Source organism: Eretmochelys imbricata, chromosome 1 (genome assembly GCF_965152235.1).
Source record: "Eretmochelys imbricata isolate rEreImb1 chromosome 1, rEreImb1.hap1, whole genome shotgun sequence".
NCBI classification, from domain to species: Eukaryota; Metazoa; Chordata; order Testudines; family Cheloniidae; genus Eretmochelys; species Eretmochelys imbricata.
Window position 1 is genome coordinate 199882775 of NC_135572.1, and position 18604 is coordinate 199901378.

The 18604-nt window shown below is 43.9% G+C and overlaps 1 protein-coding gene across 1 annotated transcript; it reads left to right on the forward strand.

The window, feature by feature from the left end:
• Window positions 1-352: 352 nt before the first annotated feature.
• CPOX (coproporphyrinogen oxidase) lies at window positions 353-15812 on the forward strand. The gene is made up of 7 exons (XM_077821755.1): window positions 353-863; window positions 3220-3363; window positions 4545-4655; window positions 6036-6177; window positions 9984-10202; window positions 13108-13212; window positions 13898-15812. Exons 1-7 carry the CDS (start codon window positions 392-394, stop codon window positions 13983-13985), a joined length of 1281 nt encoding a protein of 426 aa, XP_077677881.1. The 5' UTR covers window positions 353-391; the 3' UTR covers window positions 13986-15812.
• The last annotated feature ends 2792 nt before the right edge of the window (window positions 15813-18604 follow it).

Here is an 18604-nt window from a genome sequence, read left to right on the forward strand (position 1 = left end):
GGGGGGGATTGACCCCCTGCCCTGCACCAGGCACCGAGCGGTTCTGTGGGGATTACCGCACTCTGCAGCCCCGCTGCTGGGGACGCCGGACGCGCCTGATTACGCTGCCCCTCTCCCGCAAACCCTGCAGCACCCGCCGGGTTCAGACGCCCCCGCAGCCCAAGTCCGGCGCGAGCGAGACGCCCCGCCCCATCGTTCTAGGGTGGCCCGCAGCCCTCTCCCCCGCCCCTCCCTGCTGCCGCCGCTGCTGCTGGGGGCTGTAGTGCGGCGCAGCGCCCTGGGCGGCGGGAGCGGCCGGCACCGGAACTACATTTCCCGGCATGCCGTGCTCGGAGCGCCGCTGGCTGCCGCAGGCGGCGCGCGGGGGCTGCGGGCGGCTGCTGCCGCTGCCATGTCGCTGCTGCTGCGTGGGGCTGGGGGCGCCCGGGGCGCGCTGCGTCCATGCTGCCCCTGGGGCCGCGCCGCCTCCCGCAGGGGGCTCAGCTCCTCCTCCGGCGCCGGGGGCCTCCCGGGCGGCGGGGCCGGGGTCCGGCCCGGGCGGCGCTCGCTGCTGGCCGGGCTGGCGGGGGCCGCGGCGGCGCTGGCCGGGCTGGGGCTGGCGCGGCGGGCGGAGATGGTGTCGCGGGAGCCGGTGGCGCCCAGCCTGGGGGAGGCGGCGGAGGACGAGGACGAGCTGTCCCGGCGCTGCGGGGATTTCATGGCCCCGCCGGTGAGCGGGCTGCGGGAGCTGCGGAGCCGGCGGCAGGACGTGCGGAGCCGCATGGAGATGCTGATCATGGAGACCCAGAGCCAGGTGTGCCGCGCCCTGGCCCAGGTGGATCGCGGCGCCGCCTTCACCGTGGACCGGTGGGAGAGGAAAGAAGGTGACGAGCCAAGCGGGCCGGGGAGCGGGGCCGAGGGTGCAGGGCCCGGAGTGGGAGCCTGGCTGCGCGCACCTGGGGGGTGAGTTGCACGCATGGTGGGCGGACCGGAGGATCCTTACAGGGTGTCTGTGCCCGGCCGCACGTACTCCGGGTATAACAACAAGTTGACAGGTGGGCGATCAGACCGCAAACCCACGGTGAAGCCGCACCCTGGGTAGATCGTGCCGACCGCTAAGATACGGGAGGGGATTGTTTCTCTTCTACGCTTTCCCAGCTTGTCATGAGCAGGGTGGGAAGCGGGTCCTCCGGGTGTTAATCATTTGATCCGTCAGGGACAGATCCGCACATCACATTACCACTGGTCAAAGAAAAAGAGGGGTGCCAAAAGGAGGCATGCTTATGTGTGCATCATCTGGAGAATGTTGTATCTGATTGACCCTTCCTCTGGCCTCTTTCCTTTCCAATATCAGAGCTCTGCTGCACCCTGAAAATAAATTAGGAATTCCTAGGAACAGGTCTTTGTGTTTCTAGCAATTAAGCAATCACTTCCCACCCAGTGTAAAATAAAATGTGTTATGTTAAGCCAAAAAGCAGTTGAGTAATTCTCTTGTAAAATATTGCAGTCATCAGTTATTGCCAAACGGGGTAGAGTTGTTTGAGGTATGGACAGATTCTGTTTTATTATGCTGCTTTTCTTGTAGATACCACATTTCTGCCTCTACTCTCCAAGGCATAAATTCTGGGCATTTCTCACAGTCACACACAGATTCTAAAAGGGAGGATATAAATGGTTAAGGCTTGAAAAATTTACCAGACACATACTACATAGAAAAACAAACCTACTGTACAAAAGAAGGCTAGGCCCTACCAGTGAGTCCAGAATAAAGGTATTAGTGAGAAGTCTGGCTCTATCTCGAGTCCTCTCCAGCTCCAGGGAAGAGAAGGGTTGCTGGGATTTCTACCAGGATGCTTTCCATGTACCCTGCTTGATGGGGGGGACCTCTATCTTCTGTATTTGCCTTTGATTAGTAGGTGTCTGATAAATGTGAAGATGCCTCTTCCTTGAATTGCAAGAAGTTGTTGTTTTCCATCTGCCCCCTTCCCCCAGACCTACCCCTTCTCAGTAGCCTCCTGACTGCTGGAGGCAAAAGAGAGGTTTATTTTGAATCCTCCTTTATTCCTACTCCCTTTCTCCTGAACAACTCCAGTACTTGCATATATGGTTCCTCATTGTTTTCCCAAGCAGCAGTGTGAAACTGACATGGTTTGTGACAGTTTTGTTATTCCATTCAGGGTTCTGAATAGCAGCAGAGAAGCTGAATGGAGCCTTCTTATTCAAAGACTACTGCTGCTCTGGAAAGTTATGAATAGCTGTGGAAGCAGCCGTGTTTCAGAGTAGCAGCTGTGTTAGTCTGTATTCGCAAAAAGAAAAGGAGTACTTGTGGCACCTTAGAGACTAACCAATTTATTTGAGCATAAGCTTTCGTGAGCTACAGCTCACTTCATCAGAAGTACAGAAGCTGTCTGAAAGTCAAGTGTAATCTTCCTGAATTCTCCTTACATTTCACAGATTCGCTTCACAATCATAAGAGCTAGATTTTTGTTTTAAATGAAACTAAGTTCTGTACAAGCCCCCGTACTTGCCAGGGAATATTTCACTATTCCTGCTGACAAGTGGGAGAGTGAGAATGGATTTTTCAAGGCTTCTAACTGATTTGGAGCAATCATAGTATTTTAAAATGAGAAGTTTTGATAAAATGTGTCCCTTAATGAGTGACAATGAATGACTGAGAATGAAGTGTGATATTAATTACAGTCTTTGGTTTCACTTTGGAGATGTGGAACTGCTTAAAACAAATTCAAATTCAGAAGAGAGTACTAATGGTACTTAAGCTGACCATTTAGTCTTGCCACTTATGTAACTTGGGTCATCGGGAGGGTTTTTTATGGCGAAAACTCTGCTGCACAACTGAAGTCAAAATCTGGCTGTTTGTTTCTATTCACAGTTACAAGTGAGTCTGGTTTATAGTTCTGTTTCTAGCCAGGTTCTAGTAACTCCAGACTTCACTGTGTTTCCAGTGACCGAATACATGGGCTCTCTAGGTACTTCACACAATCTATGGTCAGCCTGTAAAATTCACTGCTTCAAGAGGTGATTGTCAAATAATAGGGGTGGATCTGTAAAAGAACTAGATAATTTTATCATCAACATCATTTGTAGTTATTCAAGGTAAGCAAAGGAGTCAAGATAGCTCTTGAAGACCTAATGGTCACCTGTACTCTATTAGTCAGTGTTAAGAATTGGCAGAATAAGATGCTTCTGAGACCAAAACTTTCCTGGGCTTGTGTTTAACAGGTGGTGGTGGTATCAGTTGTGTGCTCCAGGATGGCAACGTCTTTGAGAAGGCAGGCGTCAATGTTTCTGTAGTTTCTGGGCATCTTTCCGAGGAAGCAGTACAACAGATGAGAAGCAGAGGGAAAACTCTGAAGACCAAAAATGGTAAAATGTGCTACTTAAAACCTATTTGAACCTACAGTGAATTATTGTGTTGGAGACAAATAAGTCCAAACTTCTCTTACCTATGTTTTTATAAACTGCCTTACCCCATCAAACGGATCTTGAAGAAGGCCACATTTCTGAATTAAATTGTTTCTCTTCTCAGTGCTCTACAACTCTTCCTATAGCATGCATGACAGGTTCTAAACATGAACACTCACCTAGGAAGCTTTCAAATCTCCAAAGATTTGAATATCAAAATAAGTTTCACCTCCCTTGTCTTGTTGTTCTATCTTGAGGACAAAAGAAGTGCAGGCAAATTTGTTTGAGCAATTACAAAATCCAGATTAAAGAGGAAAAGGTATGTGGACTATTAAAACAACCTCAAGGTGAAAACAACATTCATTAATATGATGGCATGTTATGTTTGCCAGAAGAATTTTTTTAACTCTTGGCTCCTATTAGCCTTGCAGTAACACTAAAGTGTAGTTCAAGTCAAAAAAGGATCCAGTAAAAATGTCATAGTATTCCATATTCTGCCTTCATCTCATATTTGTTCATGAATAAAAATCTTGTTCCATTACACACAACCCCAGTACAAAAGTACAATTTAGGTTTCTGTTTTTCTAAGGGAACTAAAGGGAACTCCTCCCCTACCCCATGTCAATTAGAACTTGTTGAGTTGTTTTGTTGCTGAAACAAAAGGCAGAATAGAACCCAGTTTCTCCTGGTCTCCATGCGGTCTTAGTAATACTTCTTTGTCACTGCAGTAAACCAGCATAACTTGGAAGATGCACCTGGAGCAAGCTTGTAAGCATTTACACTGCTATTTTTGGGTCTCTTTTCTGACCATAAATACACTGTCATAAATGACAGCTCACTGTTGATAACTTGAGCTTGCTTTGCATTTCTCAAATTCCAAATGTTGCTGTTTGTTTGGAGGAGAAAATTGCAAGAGCTGGTATTGTGCTTGTGTACTGCATTTCAGCATTCACTAGATCTTGATTCTTCAGCTAGCTCCTATGGTCAGACCCGTCTAGTAGACATGCTGACTTCAATGACACACCATGCAGAGCCAGTTGCAGAATTGGAGCCGTAGTTTGGAAGCCTTCAGGATAAAAGGTGCTGCGTGTAAATTGTTCCCGTTCTTAACTACTGCTTTTTATGTATGTGTTGCTGTCTAGGTAAATTGCCTTTTTGTGCCATGGGTGTAAGCTCCGTTATCCATCCAAAGAATCCTCATGTTCCAACTATACACTTCAACTACAGATACTTTGAAATTGAGGAAGCAGACGGTAAGATTTATAATGTTCTGGAGTGTGTACAAATATGGAGTCAAACTTTAAGGATGGAACGTGAGTTAGTGGGTAAAGCACAGGATTACGAACCCTTCTAATTCTGTTTCCAGCTATGCCACAAATTTGTTGTGTAGCATTGAGTAAGTCGCTTAACCTCTGAACTCTTGTTTATGTATCTGTAAAATAGTTGTAATAGTTGTATCTATCTTGCAGGTTTTTGCAACTTAATTACTGTTTGTAAATTGCTTCTGACTAATGTGGTTATATAATGTATATGTTATAATTGTTTGTCAATAAACTACACTAAAACATAAATACTTAGAAAAATGCCAGTAATCTCCTAGATACTTTTCCATGACTGATCACTGCAGACCAGACTGATTTTGTCCTTCTCTGTGTTTTAAAAACGGTGGGCATGGAAAATGTTGAAATGTGACTGTGCACTCTAAAATATGCAGGCAGATAAAAGTCATGGCAGAAGAATTCTATATGAAATGAGGTTTATTCACAAAATGGCAGGAATTAGAGCTTGTACATATATCTAAACAAGCTCTGCCTCCTGCCACTTCTGTAAATAAACCTCATTTCATATAAAATTCTTCTGCCATAACTTTTATCTGCCTGGAGATAGATAGATATAGAGGAAACTTACTGCCTTGTAGAGCAGGGGTTTCCAGATGTGGACCCCATCTTAATGCAGTGTGTCTCATAGAGACCACCTCTCCATTCACTATCATACCACCTATTTTCCCTCCCCTCCCTGTCCCATAACTTCCTTGTTGCAACTACATCAATTGCTTTCATGACAGAACTAATATTAGGAAAGTACTGAGATTATTTTTAACTTTATTTTAATGAAATTTATCAATAGGACTCAAGGAGGAGCGACACCATGTGACCAGTCACCGGTGGTCCATGGACCACAATTTGCAAAACAACTTTTTATAGGAATTGACTCATTTCCCTGCTCATTCCCTTCCTGCTGCAGGGTTAACTTAAACTAATATACTGTATGTGGCTCCTGACTATCATTACAAACCTGAGAGAATTTTTTTTGTAAGCCCATTCAGGATAATAACTATAAAAGACTAACCTTGTGCAATTGATACCACATGAGAATGGGCAGTAGTCAGGTCAACTGATATAATGCTGTACAAACTTTCCTGCTTGGAGGTTTATTTAATAATTGTCAGGATTCATGAGTCATTTTCACCCATATAATATTAGTTTAAACTAAGCATTTACAGTGCTACTTTTAGGTACTCTTGAATTTAATGTTTGAAAGTAGTTGCAATTGTTAGTTTGTATCTGACACCTACCCTTGTATATCATTTGTGTTTGGAAATAAAGCAGTTGTTGCATGTCTGTCTTTTGTAGGCACTAAGCAGTGGTGGTTTGGTGGTGGAACAGACCTGACTCCAACTTACTTGAATGAAGAGGATGCTGTTCATTTTCACAAAACTCTGAAGGAAGCTTGTGATCAGCATAATCCAGAACTGTACCCCAAGTACAAGAAGTGGTATGTGTGGGGAGACGTATTTGAATTGTTTACTTTGGGTCAGATTTTTTTTCTTTTTTTTTTCATTTGTGGGAAGGAAGAGGTATCGCACAACAGGCCGTGCTAATGCTGTTGCTTTAAGTTGGTCATTCGCCCACCTCACAAAGCTATTGGGAATCTTGGTTAAGCATCTGAGAGTGATATATAATTAGTCTGGTTTATCAGGGCCATGTTCTGCCCTCTGAGATATATATGAGCAGCTCCCAGTGAACCTCTGCTGGAGCTGCCAGTGTGTATCTGGGTAAAATTTGACCAGATATGTTTGTAAAGCACTTGGAGATCTCCATTATTCATATGGGACAATATCTCAAATTTGAGTGTCTAAAATTGGGCTCATAAATCGATACTTGTAGCCTGTTTTCCAGAGTTGCTGTGTGACCCCATATCCCTGTCCCTGCCATAGATCTCCTGTGTCAGCTTGGGCAAGTAACTTAACATATGTGTGTCTCATTTTTCCCCACTGGTAAAATAGAGGAAAAAAATAAATGCCCCTGTGAGATAGATGGTAAGGGTTAACTTATTACACCCTGAAAAGAACTGAGATCCTCTGAAGGGAGTGACTGCTGTAGAATCACAAACTAATTTGCTTGCTGCTCTTCATTGAAAAGAGAGTTCTCTACTATGATATGGTCTGTTTGCACTAATAATGTTTTTAATTGCTCTGTTTGCATAATATTACTTGTTGCTGACCTGTCTCCTAATAAATAATACTGTACAATATGGCACAATGTCTGACACATGTAACTTGTGCAGGGTTTAGGTGATATAACTCTAAAGAACACACTCGCCCTCTATTGCAAAAACATTCCCAATTGTAATTATACATGAGTGAAATTGCCAGCTGCTTTATTTATTGATAACAATGCTTTTCAGTCGTGCCTGCTGCCTTCCATATGAGCATCTCAAAGCACGTTACAGATATTAAGCAATTAAACCTAGACCTTCATTCCAGTGCCCTAATTACAAGACCATCTATATCTCCTTGTAACATAACACTACTCAAGCATATTTTTATTTATTTTGTATTTTTGGAGGGAGGGATTGGGGGAAAGTAGCCAGAGATACAGGTATTGGCAGGGGTAGAGGAGGGAGGGAATGTCAGAAAGCAAAACCGTAGACAACTTTCTTCTAGTCTTTATGAAATAGTGTTAGATGTGAGGAGCCACAATGTGGCATCTTAATTTTAGACATTCAGAGCTGCAAAAGACCTGTTGGTTTACCTTGTCCATTCCCTGCCAATGGAGGATTGCAGACCAAAAGTGCCTTGTCCAATTTAATCTCTTTTGTGAATGTCTCAAGCAACTGGGCTTTCATGCCTTCCCCTGGGAGACTATTCCACAGAGCTCTCTGGTGAGAAACATTTTATTTATGGTTCAAGCTAAGAAACTTGCTTCTCTTTTCATCCCTCTGCTCCCAGATATCCTGTACCTTGTTAGCCCTTCCTAAACAATTCCTCTTCCTCGTTGGGGCAAGACCCTCGGGTGCAATTGTCAAAAGGACTCGGAGGTAGTTTAACTCTGCTCTCACTGAAATCCGTAGTAAAACTCCTATTGACTTCAGTGGGATCAGTTGGGATAGCACTGCACTTTTGAAAATCCCACCCCAGCATCTTTGCTGTCAGATAAAGCAGCCAATTACTGGGTTAAATTATATTACTCAGAACTAATTAGGGTGCTTTTTTTGGCCAAGGAGGGAAAGGAGTTTGTCCTTGCTGCATGCAAGGGGAGCATCCTGCTTTGTAAACAGCTGCAGCTTTCAATGACAACTGCATTGGAAGTTCAGCTGTACATCACTTAAAGACAGATTTAAACTGACTCTCTCTCACTTTGGAAGACATAGCTGATGGCGCCCTTTAGTCTTAAAGCATAATGGATTGCTTGCTGCTCTGCATCCAGTGTCTTATCTGCCACAAGCTATGGTATCCAGAGGAAGGGTAACTTCTTTCTGTAAGCTGCCAGCCTTTGTCTGAGTGTGAGAGATAAAGTGGGTGGTGTGAGTTCATTTTTGCTGTTATCTAGGAGGCACGCTAGTTAATGTGCATGTGATGATCTTCTCTTCGAGGAATCTCTTATATAGTAGGCTATATCCAAGTGCTTCTGTACAGGTTGTTACAGTTCCTTTACTAGATGAGAAAACTATTCAAGCAAGCTACAGAGGTTGAGGATAGCCAGTAGTGTGGGGTATGTCTGCTTAAAGTGTTGACAGATATCCACAAGGAAGGCTGTACAACCGTTACTCATTATCAAGTGATGTATATGTATGCAGGGGGGAGGAGAGAATCTAGTGGAATCAGCATGCACTTCCTTGTTCCTTACTCAGAAGGCAGCCTCAGGAAGGAATACACTCCTTCTCCTCCCATGAGGAGGGGAGATGAATCACTTCCTTCCTGTGCAAACAGCCCAACACTCGTGTTTGGTTTAAGAAGCAGTTGTCTAGGGACATACGTGCTGCCCCTGAACCCAACTTTCTCAAATGGAAAAGCTCGCACTTATACTTGCTGTGCTAATTTCTGTCCAAAGTGTCTCATCAGGTTTATACTGTACTCTATGCTCTTCTGTTGAGTTTCACACACTGTCCCACTGGCTCTCTAAGGCCTCGTCTACACTGTGGGGGGGAATCAATCTAAATTACGCAACTTCAGCTATGTGAATAACGTAGCTGAAGTTGATGTACTTAGAGCTACTTACCACGGTGTCTTCACTGCAGTAGGTTTACAGCTGACGCTCCCCCGTCGACTTTGCCTGTCTCCTGCTCTGATGGAGTACCGGAGTCGGCAGGAGAGCGCTCGGCGGTCGATTTATCGCGTCTTCACTAGACACGATAAATTAACCCCTGCTGGATCAATCGCTCTAGAGGTAAGTGTAGACATTCCCTAAGTTTCACTCTGCACCCACCTTGGAATAAAAAGCTGATTCTCCCAGCCAAAGAGAAATGTCTTTCAATTTACAGTAACTTCTCCATCTCAGTGCATGTATGGCCCCATATTTTTGTTTTTATTGCTTGAGAGCAGCCATTTCGGGCAGATGTTATGAGATTCTAGTACTGAGAGAGAGAGAGACGGGATCTCCTTGGAGGAACCCTCAGAAAAGGAGATACTGTCCTCTTTTTGTCTCAAAATGCACAGCCTGACACTAAGACTTTCTCGTTCTGTCTCAAACTTGAAATTGGGCCTGCTTTCATGGGCAAATGTTGCTAAGATTTGTGAATCTTTCAAGTGTTTTTAAAAGAAACTAGTAAAATTGCAAAGGAGAAAGTGTTTTTTAGGGAGAACGTGAAATGGCAAAAACTTGTGTGCAATCTTCCACAAAATAAAATGTGAATTTTTATACAGCTCTGGAAACAAGTGCTACAGAGATCTGTCAGATGTACCTTGGTAAGATTTTCCCCCAGTTTCCTTGGTAAGGTGAAAGGTGTGGACTTGTAGCCTTGAAGACTAATGTTTGCATACATAGCCACGTATTTCAAAATCTGCTATTATGCCTGTGTGTACATGTGCAGTAGCAGATTTTCTTTTTAAGATAAGCAGTGTTATGCTTCTTTATACTGAGAGTATGATTTAACCCTTAATGGCAGCTAATGTAGAGCCTAGTCCTGCATGGTGCTGAGCACCTTTAGCTTTCCTTTAAGCCAATGGGCAAAGAGGGCATTCAGTATCTTGCAGGATTTGACCTTTCATCTGCTTTTCACCTGTCTAATGTCTGGGGTTTTGATTGTTTTACTCTGAACTTAATGCACTAGCCTTGACGTCTGGTTGTTGCTTCTTCCAGGTGTGATGATTACTTTTACATCAAGCACCGTGGAGAGCGAAGAGGGATTGGGGGCATATTCTTCGATGATCTGGACTCTCCCTCAAAAGAAGAAGCATTTCAGTTTGTGCAGAGTTGTGCCAAAGCCATTGTGCCTTGCTATGTTCCCATTGTGAAGAAACACTCCCGTGACTCTTTCACACCAGAGGAAAAGTTATGGCAACAGCTTCGCAGAGGGAGGTGAGTAATGCAGGAACCAAATGTAACATAGTGGAGTTGGGGAAAAGGAGAAAGTGAGACTGGTTCCTCTATGTCATGACACTAGGGAAACTTGCATGTGTCTGGAAAAGTTTTTCCAAGAACTCTTTTGTAACATTCCCACGTTGAATCTTTGCAGATTCACAAAGTTATGTTTTTAAAAAAAAAAAAAAAAAAAAACCTAAGAAATGCAGTTGTACCAACTTAAGTAGGATTTTCAGGGTTGTTGTGTTGGATTTTTTTTGGGTGTTTGTTTTGGTTTGGTTTGGTTTTTTTAACCTTTTAAAGGACTTCAGGCTAATTCCATTTTAGAAGTATAGGATCCTATACTTCTTTGCCAGTACAAACTGAGTATCATAGTGAATAAAGTATTTTTTGCCTTAAGAGATTTCTTTTGCATAGTCTGAAATCCTTGGAACTCTCGAGTTCAAAGAGAGTCTCTTGAGCACTGCCAATGATGCTCATTATTAAAACATGAGGTTTTTAAACTAAGAGGAAATTGGCCATCCCTACTGGTACAGCGCTTGTGTTTTAATGTTCTGTAATGAGGTGAGTATGGGGACAATGGTAAATAATAATACAGACTAGGAAAAATCAGGCCATCCATTTCCTGCATTTCTTAAAAGTAATAAAGTGCTTTATGTAGACCTTTCCTTTTTAATTTCTCTCTCACCTTAGAAGAGGCCCATCTTTATGATAGTGAAATTTAGTGAGGCAAGATGTCTTGCAGGATAATATTGTAGGTGGGCTTTCAAATGGCTTTTGTCACTAGATACAAAATGAGAAGGAGCTACTGCTTATATGGCACTCCTTAAATACCTTGCTCTGGCAAAACTCCTTCTCTGTTGACTTAGAAATTCTCTGTAGCATAAGAAATCTGAAGGGACTGAGAATCCCTTGTAAATGTCAGCTGTAATCCTATTATTAATTGCTGTGGTACTTACTTCTTTCCTCCTTTTACTCCACCATTTCTATTCAAAGCATTTATTGCTATTTCTTATTGTCCGGCTTCCTCCCTTTCTTCAAAGAAAGTGAATGAACCAGTAAACGAATATAGAAGATATAGAAAAGAATAAGATTGCCTTTGAGTTTTGGTCTCTGTCCTACAGCCTTTACTCACCTGAGCAATCCTACTTACTTTAATGGGACTACTCACATGAGCAGGGCATTGTAGGATCAGGCCCATAGAATGGTTGTGGCAAACTCTGGAGGGTTGTGGGAAAATGGGTTTCCATTAGGTTGCAGCCAAGACCCTACTAGGCTGCTGTTTGATCTCCCTGCAGAGCCTTGGGCTAGGTTATCTTCACTCCTCTGCATGAAGATAAGGAGTCCCACCCCTCACTGTCCCTCTCTTAAAGTGTCTGGTTGTTAAGATAGCCACTTCTGAATTGTAGGGGCTCTTTTCAGTGCCGTGAATGCTGGAGCAAGACGGTGAAAGCAGAGTGGCTGCTTCTGTGCCACGCAGGGTCCCTGCACTCTCCCATTTGAGGGGCTGAGGCAAAGAACAATAACAGAGACAGCTGGGCCACAACAGTGCTTCAGGTGTCCCAATCTGCATGTTGACCACTACTTATGGAATACACCATGTGCCTCAGGAAGTGTCTCCGAGCTTTAGCGTTTAGGTGGGGATTGAGCTTTTTGTAATCTGTCTTGAATGCTTTCCACTAAAATTTTATCTTAATTCCCTTCTTTCTTAACTCTGTACAAGAGAGTTGTGTCCACTTTTGCACTGGCAGGTGCTACCTCATTCCTGTATTTTAAATCATGAAGTGAAGTTCTTGTCTTTTATATAGCTTTTACTTTTAAATCTCTGTCTATAGCTACTCTTGGGGTCAATGCTTGGAATTTTGAGTGGGTGTTTTAGCCCAGCAATTCGGGCAGGACAAGCCCAGTACAGCCTGGACAGAGTTCAGACAAGTTTTGGCAGTGGGGGCTGGGGTGGGGTTGGGAGGCAGGTGTTACTGAACAACATAGCTTCCTTTTCCCAAATCCCCTGCCTCACACACTCTGCCACTGTTCTGGGATGCTGGGCATTTTATAATTCCCTGCAGCTGACTCTGCCCTACACATCCTTGTATAAGTGCTGGGTAGCTGCAGGTCTTTCTCAGAGGGAGACTGTTTACCCTTTCCCTATTAGCTATAGGACAGGGCCACCACAGAGCCTTACAATAGTCAAAAGGGAGTCTAGCTGGATGAGCTCCTTTGGAAAATGTCCCCTGTTATGTAAAGAACTGCATGCTGGGAAGATCAGTGTTGTAAGGGCACGTGGCCCCTTTGGACAGAAAGGTTGCCCAGAACATGATGGCTGTAAATTTATTAAGTAGCTGTTTCATTAGAAAACTTCATCTGGAGACTTGCTAAAGATTTTGCTGCCTCCATCTTGTATCTTATTTAGGAGGCAAATATGGCTTCAGATTGTAACTGTGAAGAGTTTCTATTGAGAGTTTAACCAGACTGCATATTGTGCATTGCCTTTGTGGTTATTGGTGAACTGGGTCTGTGGCTTGCAGGGTTGGTTCCAATATTCTCTCAAAAAGTTGTTCAAGAATGGCGTAGACGTTCACTGTTGAGTCACTGAGTTGACAGTGAATTCATTTGACTTATTTGGAAACCTCCCGTTCTCGTTTTGTGATGCCTGCGAGTGCAGTAAAAGTCTCTGCTTCCTGTTGTTGTTCACAGGGGGACAAGGGTACATATTCATTCCTACACATATGCTGCAGTGGGACAGCTGGTCCCCAAACTGGTGCTCTTTGTTCTGGTGTCTTCAGGGTCAAGGAGACTGAAACGCACTATTGTTTGCAGCCTTCTGCTACTTGCAAACATCAACCTATGTGACAATAAATTTGTTTTTGTGCTAACCCTTTGTGTCTGTGTTATTCCCCCATAGGTATGTGGAGTTCAATCTTGTTTATGACAGAGGTACAAAGTTTGGCCTTGCAACGCCAGGATCTAGGATTGAAAGCATTCTTATGTCTCTGCCACTGACTGCCAGGTAAGGGAAAAGTTACATGTTTTTCACATGCTAGAACACTGTTTTCTTTCCTGCTGTCCAGTCTTGGCCAGGTATTGGCAGCAGTAAATGTACCTCATACGTACCTGCAGACCATATATCACTCCCCAATCCTACTTTTGTGAAACCAGCATGTTGCTGGGGTGGACTGATTTTATATGCTGAAGTACTTGGAAACTGCTTCCCTTCACTACCTGAAAAGTAGTTCCTAATAAAAGAATGAGAAAATGGAAAAGGTTAAATACTCTCTACTGCTTGGAATATCTTTAACTATTTTTTCCACAGCCCCCCCATACACTTTTATGGTTCCCTGCCGTTTCAGCAGCAGCTTGTTGCTCAGTGGACTATTTTACCTTCATTTTTAACCTTGGATTATTGCAGAGCTCTTTATTTATCTTTGACGCTAGACAATGAGCTAAGCAGTGGGTGAAAGGACCACATGCTGCAGTTTGGTGTATTGGGGCAAGAGGGGAGTTGAAACCTAAGCCGTTGAATATAATGGGCGTAGGAATATGCGTTCCTAACTGGAGATGAAGTTTCAGTTGTGTGTGACTATGCATCCACAGAAAGGCCCAGCCATCCACATCCAATCAGAACACAGCTTTGGACAAGTGGTGTCCAGCCAGCCAGACTCTAATAGCTGTATTCCCTCTTTGTTGTGTTGCAGATGGCAGTACATGCACACGCCACCAGAGAAGTCCAGAGAAGCTGAAATCCTGGAAGTCCTGCGCAATCCCAAAGACTGGGTGCACTGATGAATAGTGTGAGGGGGATGCTCAACTATAAGCAAACAATATGAAGTCTTACCAACCATTTCACTCAAACTGCCATGGCCTGGCAGTTCCTGTCTGGAATTATGATGTTCTCACGTGCCTTAAAAATGTTGTAAACTTGTCGTCCTTTGCATGTTGGTGAAGTGTTTCACTAGCTGGCACACTTTTCTCTGTCTGTTGCCTTGTGGTGGGTACGTGAGATATTAGTAGGACCAACTGATGTGTTCAGTAACTGTTTCAATTTGTCTAAACACACAGTGGTATAAAATACTATAAAATGTTTCCCTAAAGAATTAGTGTTTTCCAAGCTAAAGGTGAATTGTGCCCTAAATTACACTGCTTGCTGTTAGGAAATTCACAGGAAATTTTAACATTTTAAAAATAATGTTCTTATTTGTTTCACAGTTAAATGAGTGTCTCTGTTCTGGTGCGTATTAAACCTCTTTTTAAATCCAGTTTCAAATACTTTATATCACAGTTATTTTTCATTAAGGGACAGATTTTTAAAGGTATTTTGGTGCCTAACTCCCATTGACCTCAGTGGGAGTTAGGCACACAATTCGATTGTGTGCCCAAATAACTTTTTAAAATCTGGCCCTGCGTTCCTAAAAATGTACTAGACAAATGCAATTCCATGGAGTGGTGGTTGCTTTAAAAAACACATTGAAAATCCACTGAAAGCAGGTAGGAAACATTTTACTCTGGGCAAACTAAGGAAGATTAGCTACCTTGCCTTTATTCAGACCTACCAAGCAGAGCTATGTTAAAGACAGACTGCACAGATAAAATAATGAAGCCATACATTTTAAGGAAGGTGTTTTTACTTTAATCATATCCCAGCCATCAAGACTGCAGTGTAAAAAATGTTTTATCAATGTGCTTTGTAGATCAAAAATCCTCGAAGATGTATTAAAATTCACCTTTCCACTAAAATAGAGCAAAACATATGTTTAAGCAAAGCGCTGACCCAAAAGAGGAGGAAATCCATCTATATACTAATTTTTGCACTAGGTTTTATTTACATGAATGTACTTCTGAGATAAAGTGTTCTTCACTAACTGCTGACTCTGAGGCTTTTAGGGGATGGTGGCAAAGATTGTAGAGAACACTTACTAAAAGAGGGAAGTTCTGACATGCTGCGCTCTACACTCTCACAGAAGAACATCCAACATTGTTAAATGCGGGTGTCTAAAGTTAAGCACTGAAATCCAGGATGCATTCAAAGCCCCTCTCTCCCCAGCCCTTGATTATGTGGAATAGTACCTTACTCCTTGAGTAACTCCATTCATGTCAGAGGGACTACTTGAGGAGTAAAGCACTACTCAGTATGAACAAGTGACAGACTCTCACCCTTTCCAGGTCCAAGTATCTAAGGCGGCTTGGTCTAAATAAAGCTGCACCAGTTTAGCTAAAGGTCTGATCTTAAACCAGCTTAGTTAAACTGGTGTAGCTTTGTGTGGCACTATTATATTTACTTCAACCTGGCTTATAGTAGCTTAGTTTGCACTGACAAATTGAAACCAGGCATAAACAGGTATGAATGGTCACATAGAGACTTGCACTAGTTAACCTGGTTTACTAATTCAGTTAAAGTTAAACCAATGGGCAAACCCCAAGTGGACTGACTTTCAAAGGTGCTCAGAATCTTTGAATATCAGGCCATTTTTTTAAAGGTATTTTTAGAAACCCAAATCTGAAAAATGTGCCCTCTTTTGTTTTAGCAAGATGGTGTTTGCAGCTTTCTTCTGTTTCCTATTTGACTTGTCATTTGACACTACTGTGAAACTGAATAAAGTGGCTAGAGCTGCAGATGTGTTTGTGTCACTGGTTTCTCATGGTGAAGGAGCATAAATTATGGAAGTAATTAAATCACAGGTACTTCATAGAATATCAGGGTTGGAAAGGAGGTCATCTAGTCCAACCCGCTGCTCAAAGCAGGGCCGATCCCCAATTAAATCATCCCAGCCAGGGCTTTGTCAAGCCTGACCTTAAAAACTTCTAAGGAAGGAGATTCCACCACCTCCCTAGGTAACGCATTCCAGTGTTTCACCACCCTCCTAGTGAAAAAGTTTTTCCTAATATCCAACCTAAATCTCCCCCGCTGCAACTTGAGACCATTACTCCTTGTTCTGTCATCTGCTACCACTGAGAACAGTCTAGATCCATCCTCTTTGGAACCCCCTTTCAGGTAGTTGAAAGCAGCTATCAAATCCCCCCTCATTCTTCTCTTCTGCAGACTAAACATCCCCAGTTCCCTCAGCCTCTCCTCATAAGTCATGTGTTCCAGTCCCCTAATCATTTTTGTTGCCCTCTGCTGGACTCTTTCCAATTTTTCCACATTCTTCTTGTAGTGTGGGGCCCAAAACTGGACACAGTACTCCAGATGAGGCCTCACCAGCCTCGAATAGAGGGGAACGATCATGTCCCTCGATCTGGCATTGCCCCTACTTATACAGCCCAAAATGCCATTGGCCTTCTTGGCAACAAGGGCATACTGTTGACTCATATCCAGCTTCTCGTCCACTGTAACCCCTAGGTCCTTTTCTGCAGAACTGCTGCTGAGCCATTCGGTCCCCAGTCTGTAACGGTGCATTGCATTCTTCCGTCCTAAGTGCAGGACTCTGCACTTGTCCTTGTTGAACCTCCTCAGATTTCTTTTGGCCCAATCCTCCAATTTTTCTAGGTCCCTCTGTATCCTATCCCTACCCACCAGCGTATCTACCTCTCCTCCCAGTTTAGTGTCATCCGCAAACTTGCTGATGGTGCAATCCACACCATCCTCCAGATCATTTATGAAGATATTGAACAAAACCGGCCCTAGGACTGACCCTTGGGGCACTCCACTCGATACCGGCTGCCAACTAGACATGGTACCATTGATCACTACCCGTTGAGCCCGACAATCTAGCCAGCTTTCTATCCACCTTATAGTCCATTCATCCAGCCCATACTTCTTTAACTTGCTGGCAAGAATACTGTGGGAGACCGTGTCAAAAGCTTTGCTAAAGTCAAGGAACAACACGTCCACTGCTTTCCCTTCATCCACAGAACCAGTTATCTCATCATAGAAGGCAATTAGATTAGTCAGGCATGACTTACCCTCGGTGAATCCATGCTGACTGTTCCTGATCACTTTCCTCTCCTCTAAGTGCTTCAGAATTGATTCCTTGAGGACCTGCTCCATGATTTTTCCAGGGACTGAGGTGAGGCTGACTGACCTGTAGTTCCCAGGATCCTCCTCCTTCCCTTTTTTAAAGATGGGCACTACATTAGCCTTTTTCCAGTCGTCCGGGTCTTCCCCCGATCGCCATGAGTTTTCAAAGATAATGGCCAATGGCTCTGCAATCACATCCGCCAACTCCTTTAGCACTCTCGGATGCAACACATCTGGCCCCGTGGACTTGTGCACATCCAGCTTTTCTAAATACTCCCTAACCACTTCTTTCTCCACAGAGGGCTGGTTACCTCCTCCCCATGCTGTGCTGCCCAGTGCATTAGTCTGGGAGCTGACCTTGTTCGTGAAGACAGAGGCAAAAAAAGCATTGAGTACATTAGCTTTTTCCACATCCTCTGTCACTAGGTTGCCTCCCTCATTCAGTAAGGGGCCCACACTATCCTTGACTTTCTTCTTGTTGCTAACATACCTGAAGAAACCCTTCTTGTTACTCTTAACATCTCTTGCTAGCTGCAACTCCAGGTGTGATTTGGCCTTCCTGATTTCACTCCTGCATGCCCGAGCAATATTTTTATACTCATCCCTGGCCATTTGCCCAATCCTCCACTTCTTGTAAGCTTCTTTTTTGTGTTTAAGATCAGCAAGGATTTCACTGTTAAGCCAAGCTGGTCGCCTGCCATATTTACTATTCTTTCTACACATCGGGATGATTTGTCCCTGTAACCTCAATAAGGATTCTTTAAAATACAGCCAGCTCTCCTGGACTCCTTTCCCCCTCATGTTATTCTCCCAGGGGATCTTGCCCATCAGTTCCCTGAGGGAGTCAAAGTCTGCTTCTCTGAAGTCCAGGGTCTGTATTCTGCTGCTCTCCTTTCTTCCTTGTGTCAGGATCCTGAACTCGACCATCTCATGGTCACTGCCTCCCAGGTTCCCATCCACTTTTGCTTCCCCTACTAATTCTTCCCGGTTTGTGAGCAGCAGATCAAGAAGAGCTCTGCCCCTAGTTGGTTCCTCCAGCACTTGCACCAGGAAATTGTCCCCTACATTTTCCAAAATCTTCCTGGATCGTCTGTGCACCGCTGTATTGCTCTCCCAGCAGATATCAGGGTGATTGAAGTCTCCCATGAGAACCAGGGCGTGTGATCTAGTAACTTCTGCGAGTTGCCGGAAGAAGGCCTCATCCACCTCATCCCCCTGGTCTGGTGGTCTATAGCAGACTCCCACCATGACATCACCCTTGTTGCTCACACTTCTAAACTTAATCCAGAGACTCTCAGGTTTTTCTGCAGTTTCATACTTGAGTTCTGAGCAGTCATACTGCTCTCTTACATACAGTGCAACTCCCCCACCTTTTCTGCCCTGCCTGTCCTTCCTGAACAGCTTATATCCATCCATGACAGTACTCCAGTCATGTGAGTTATCCCAC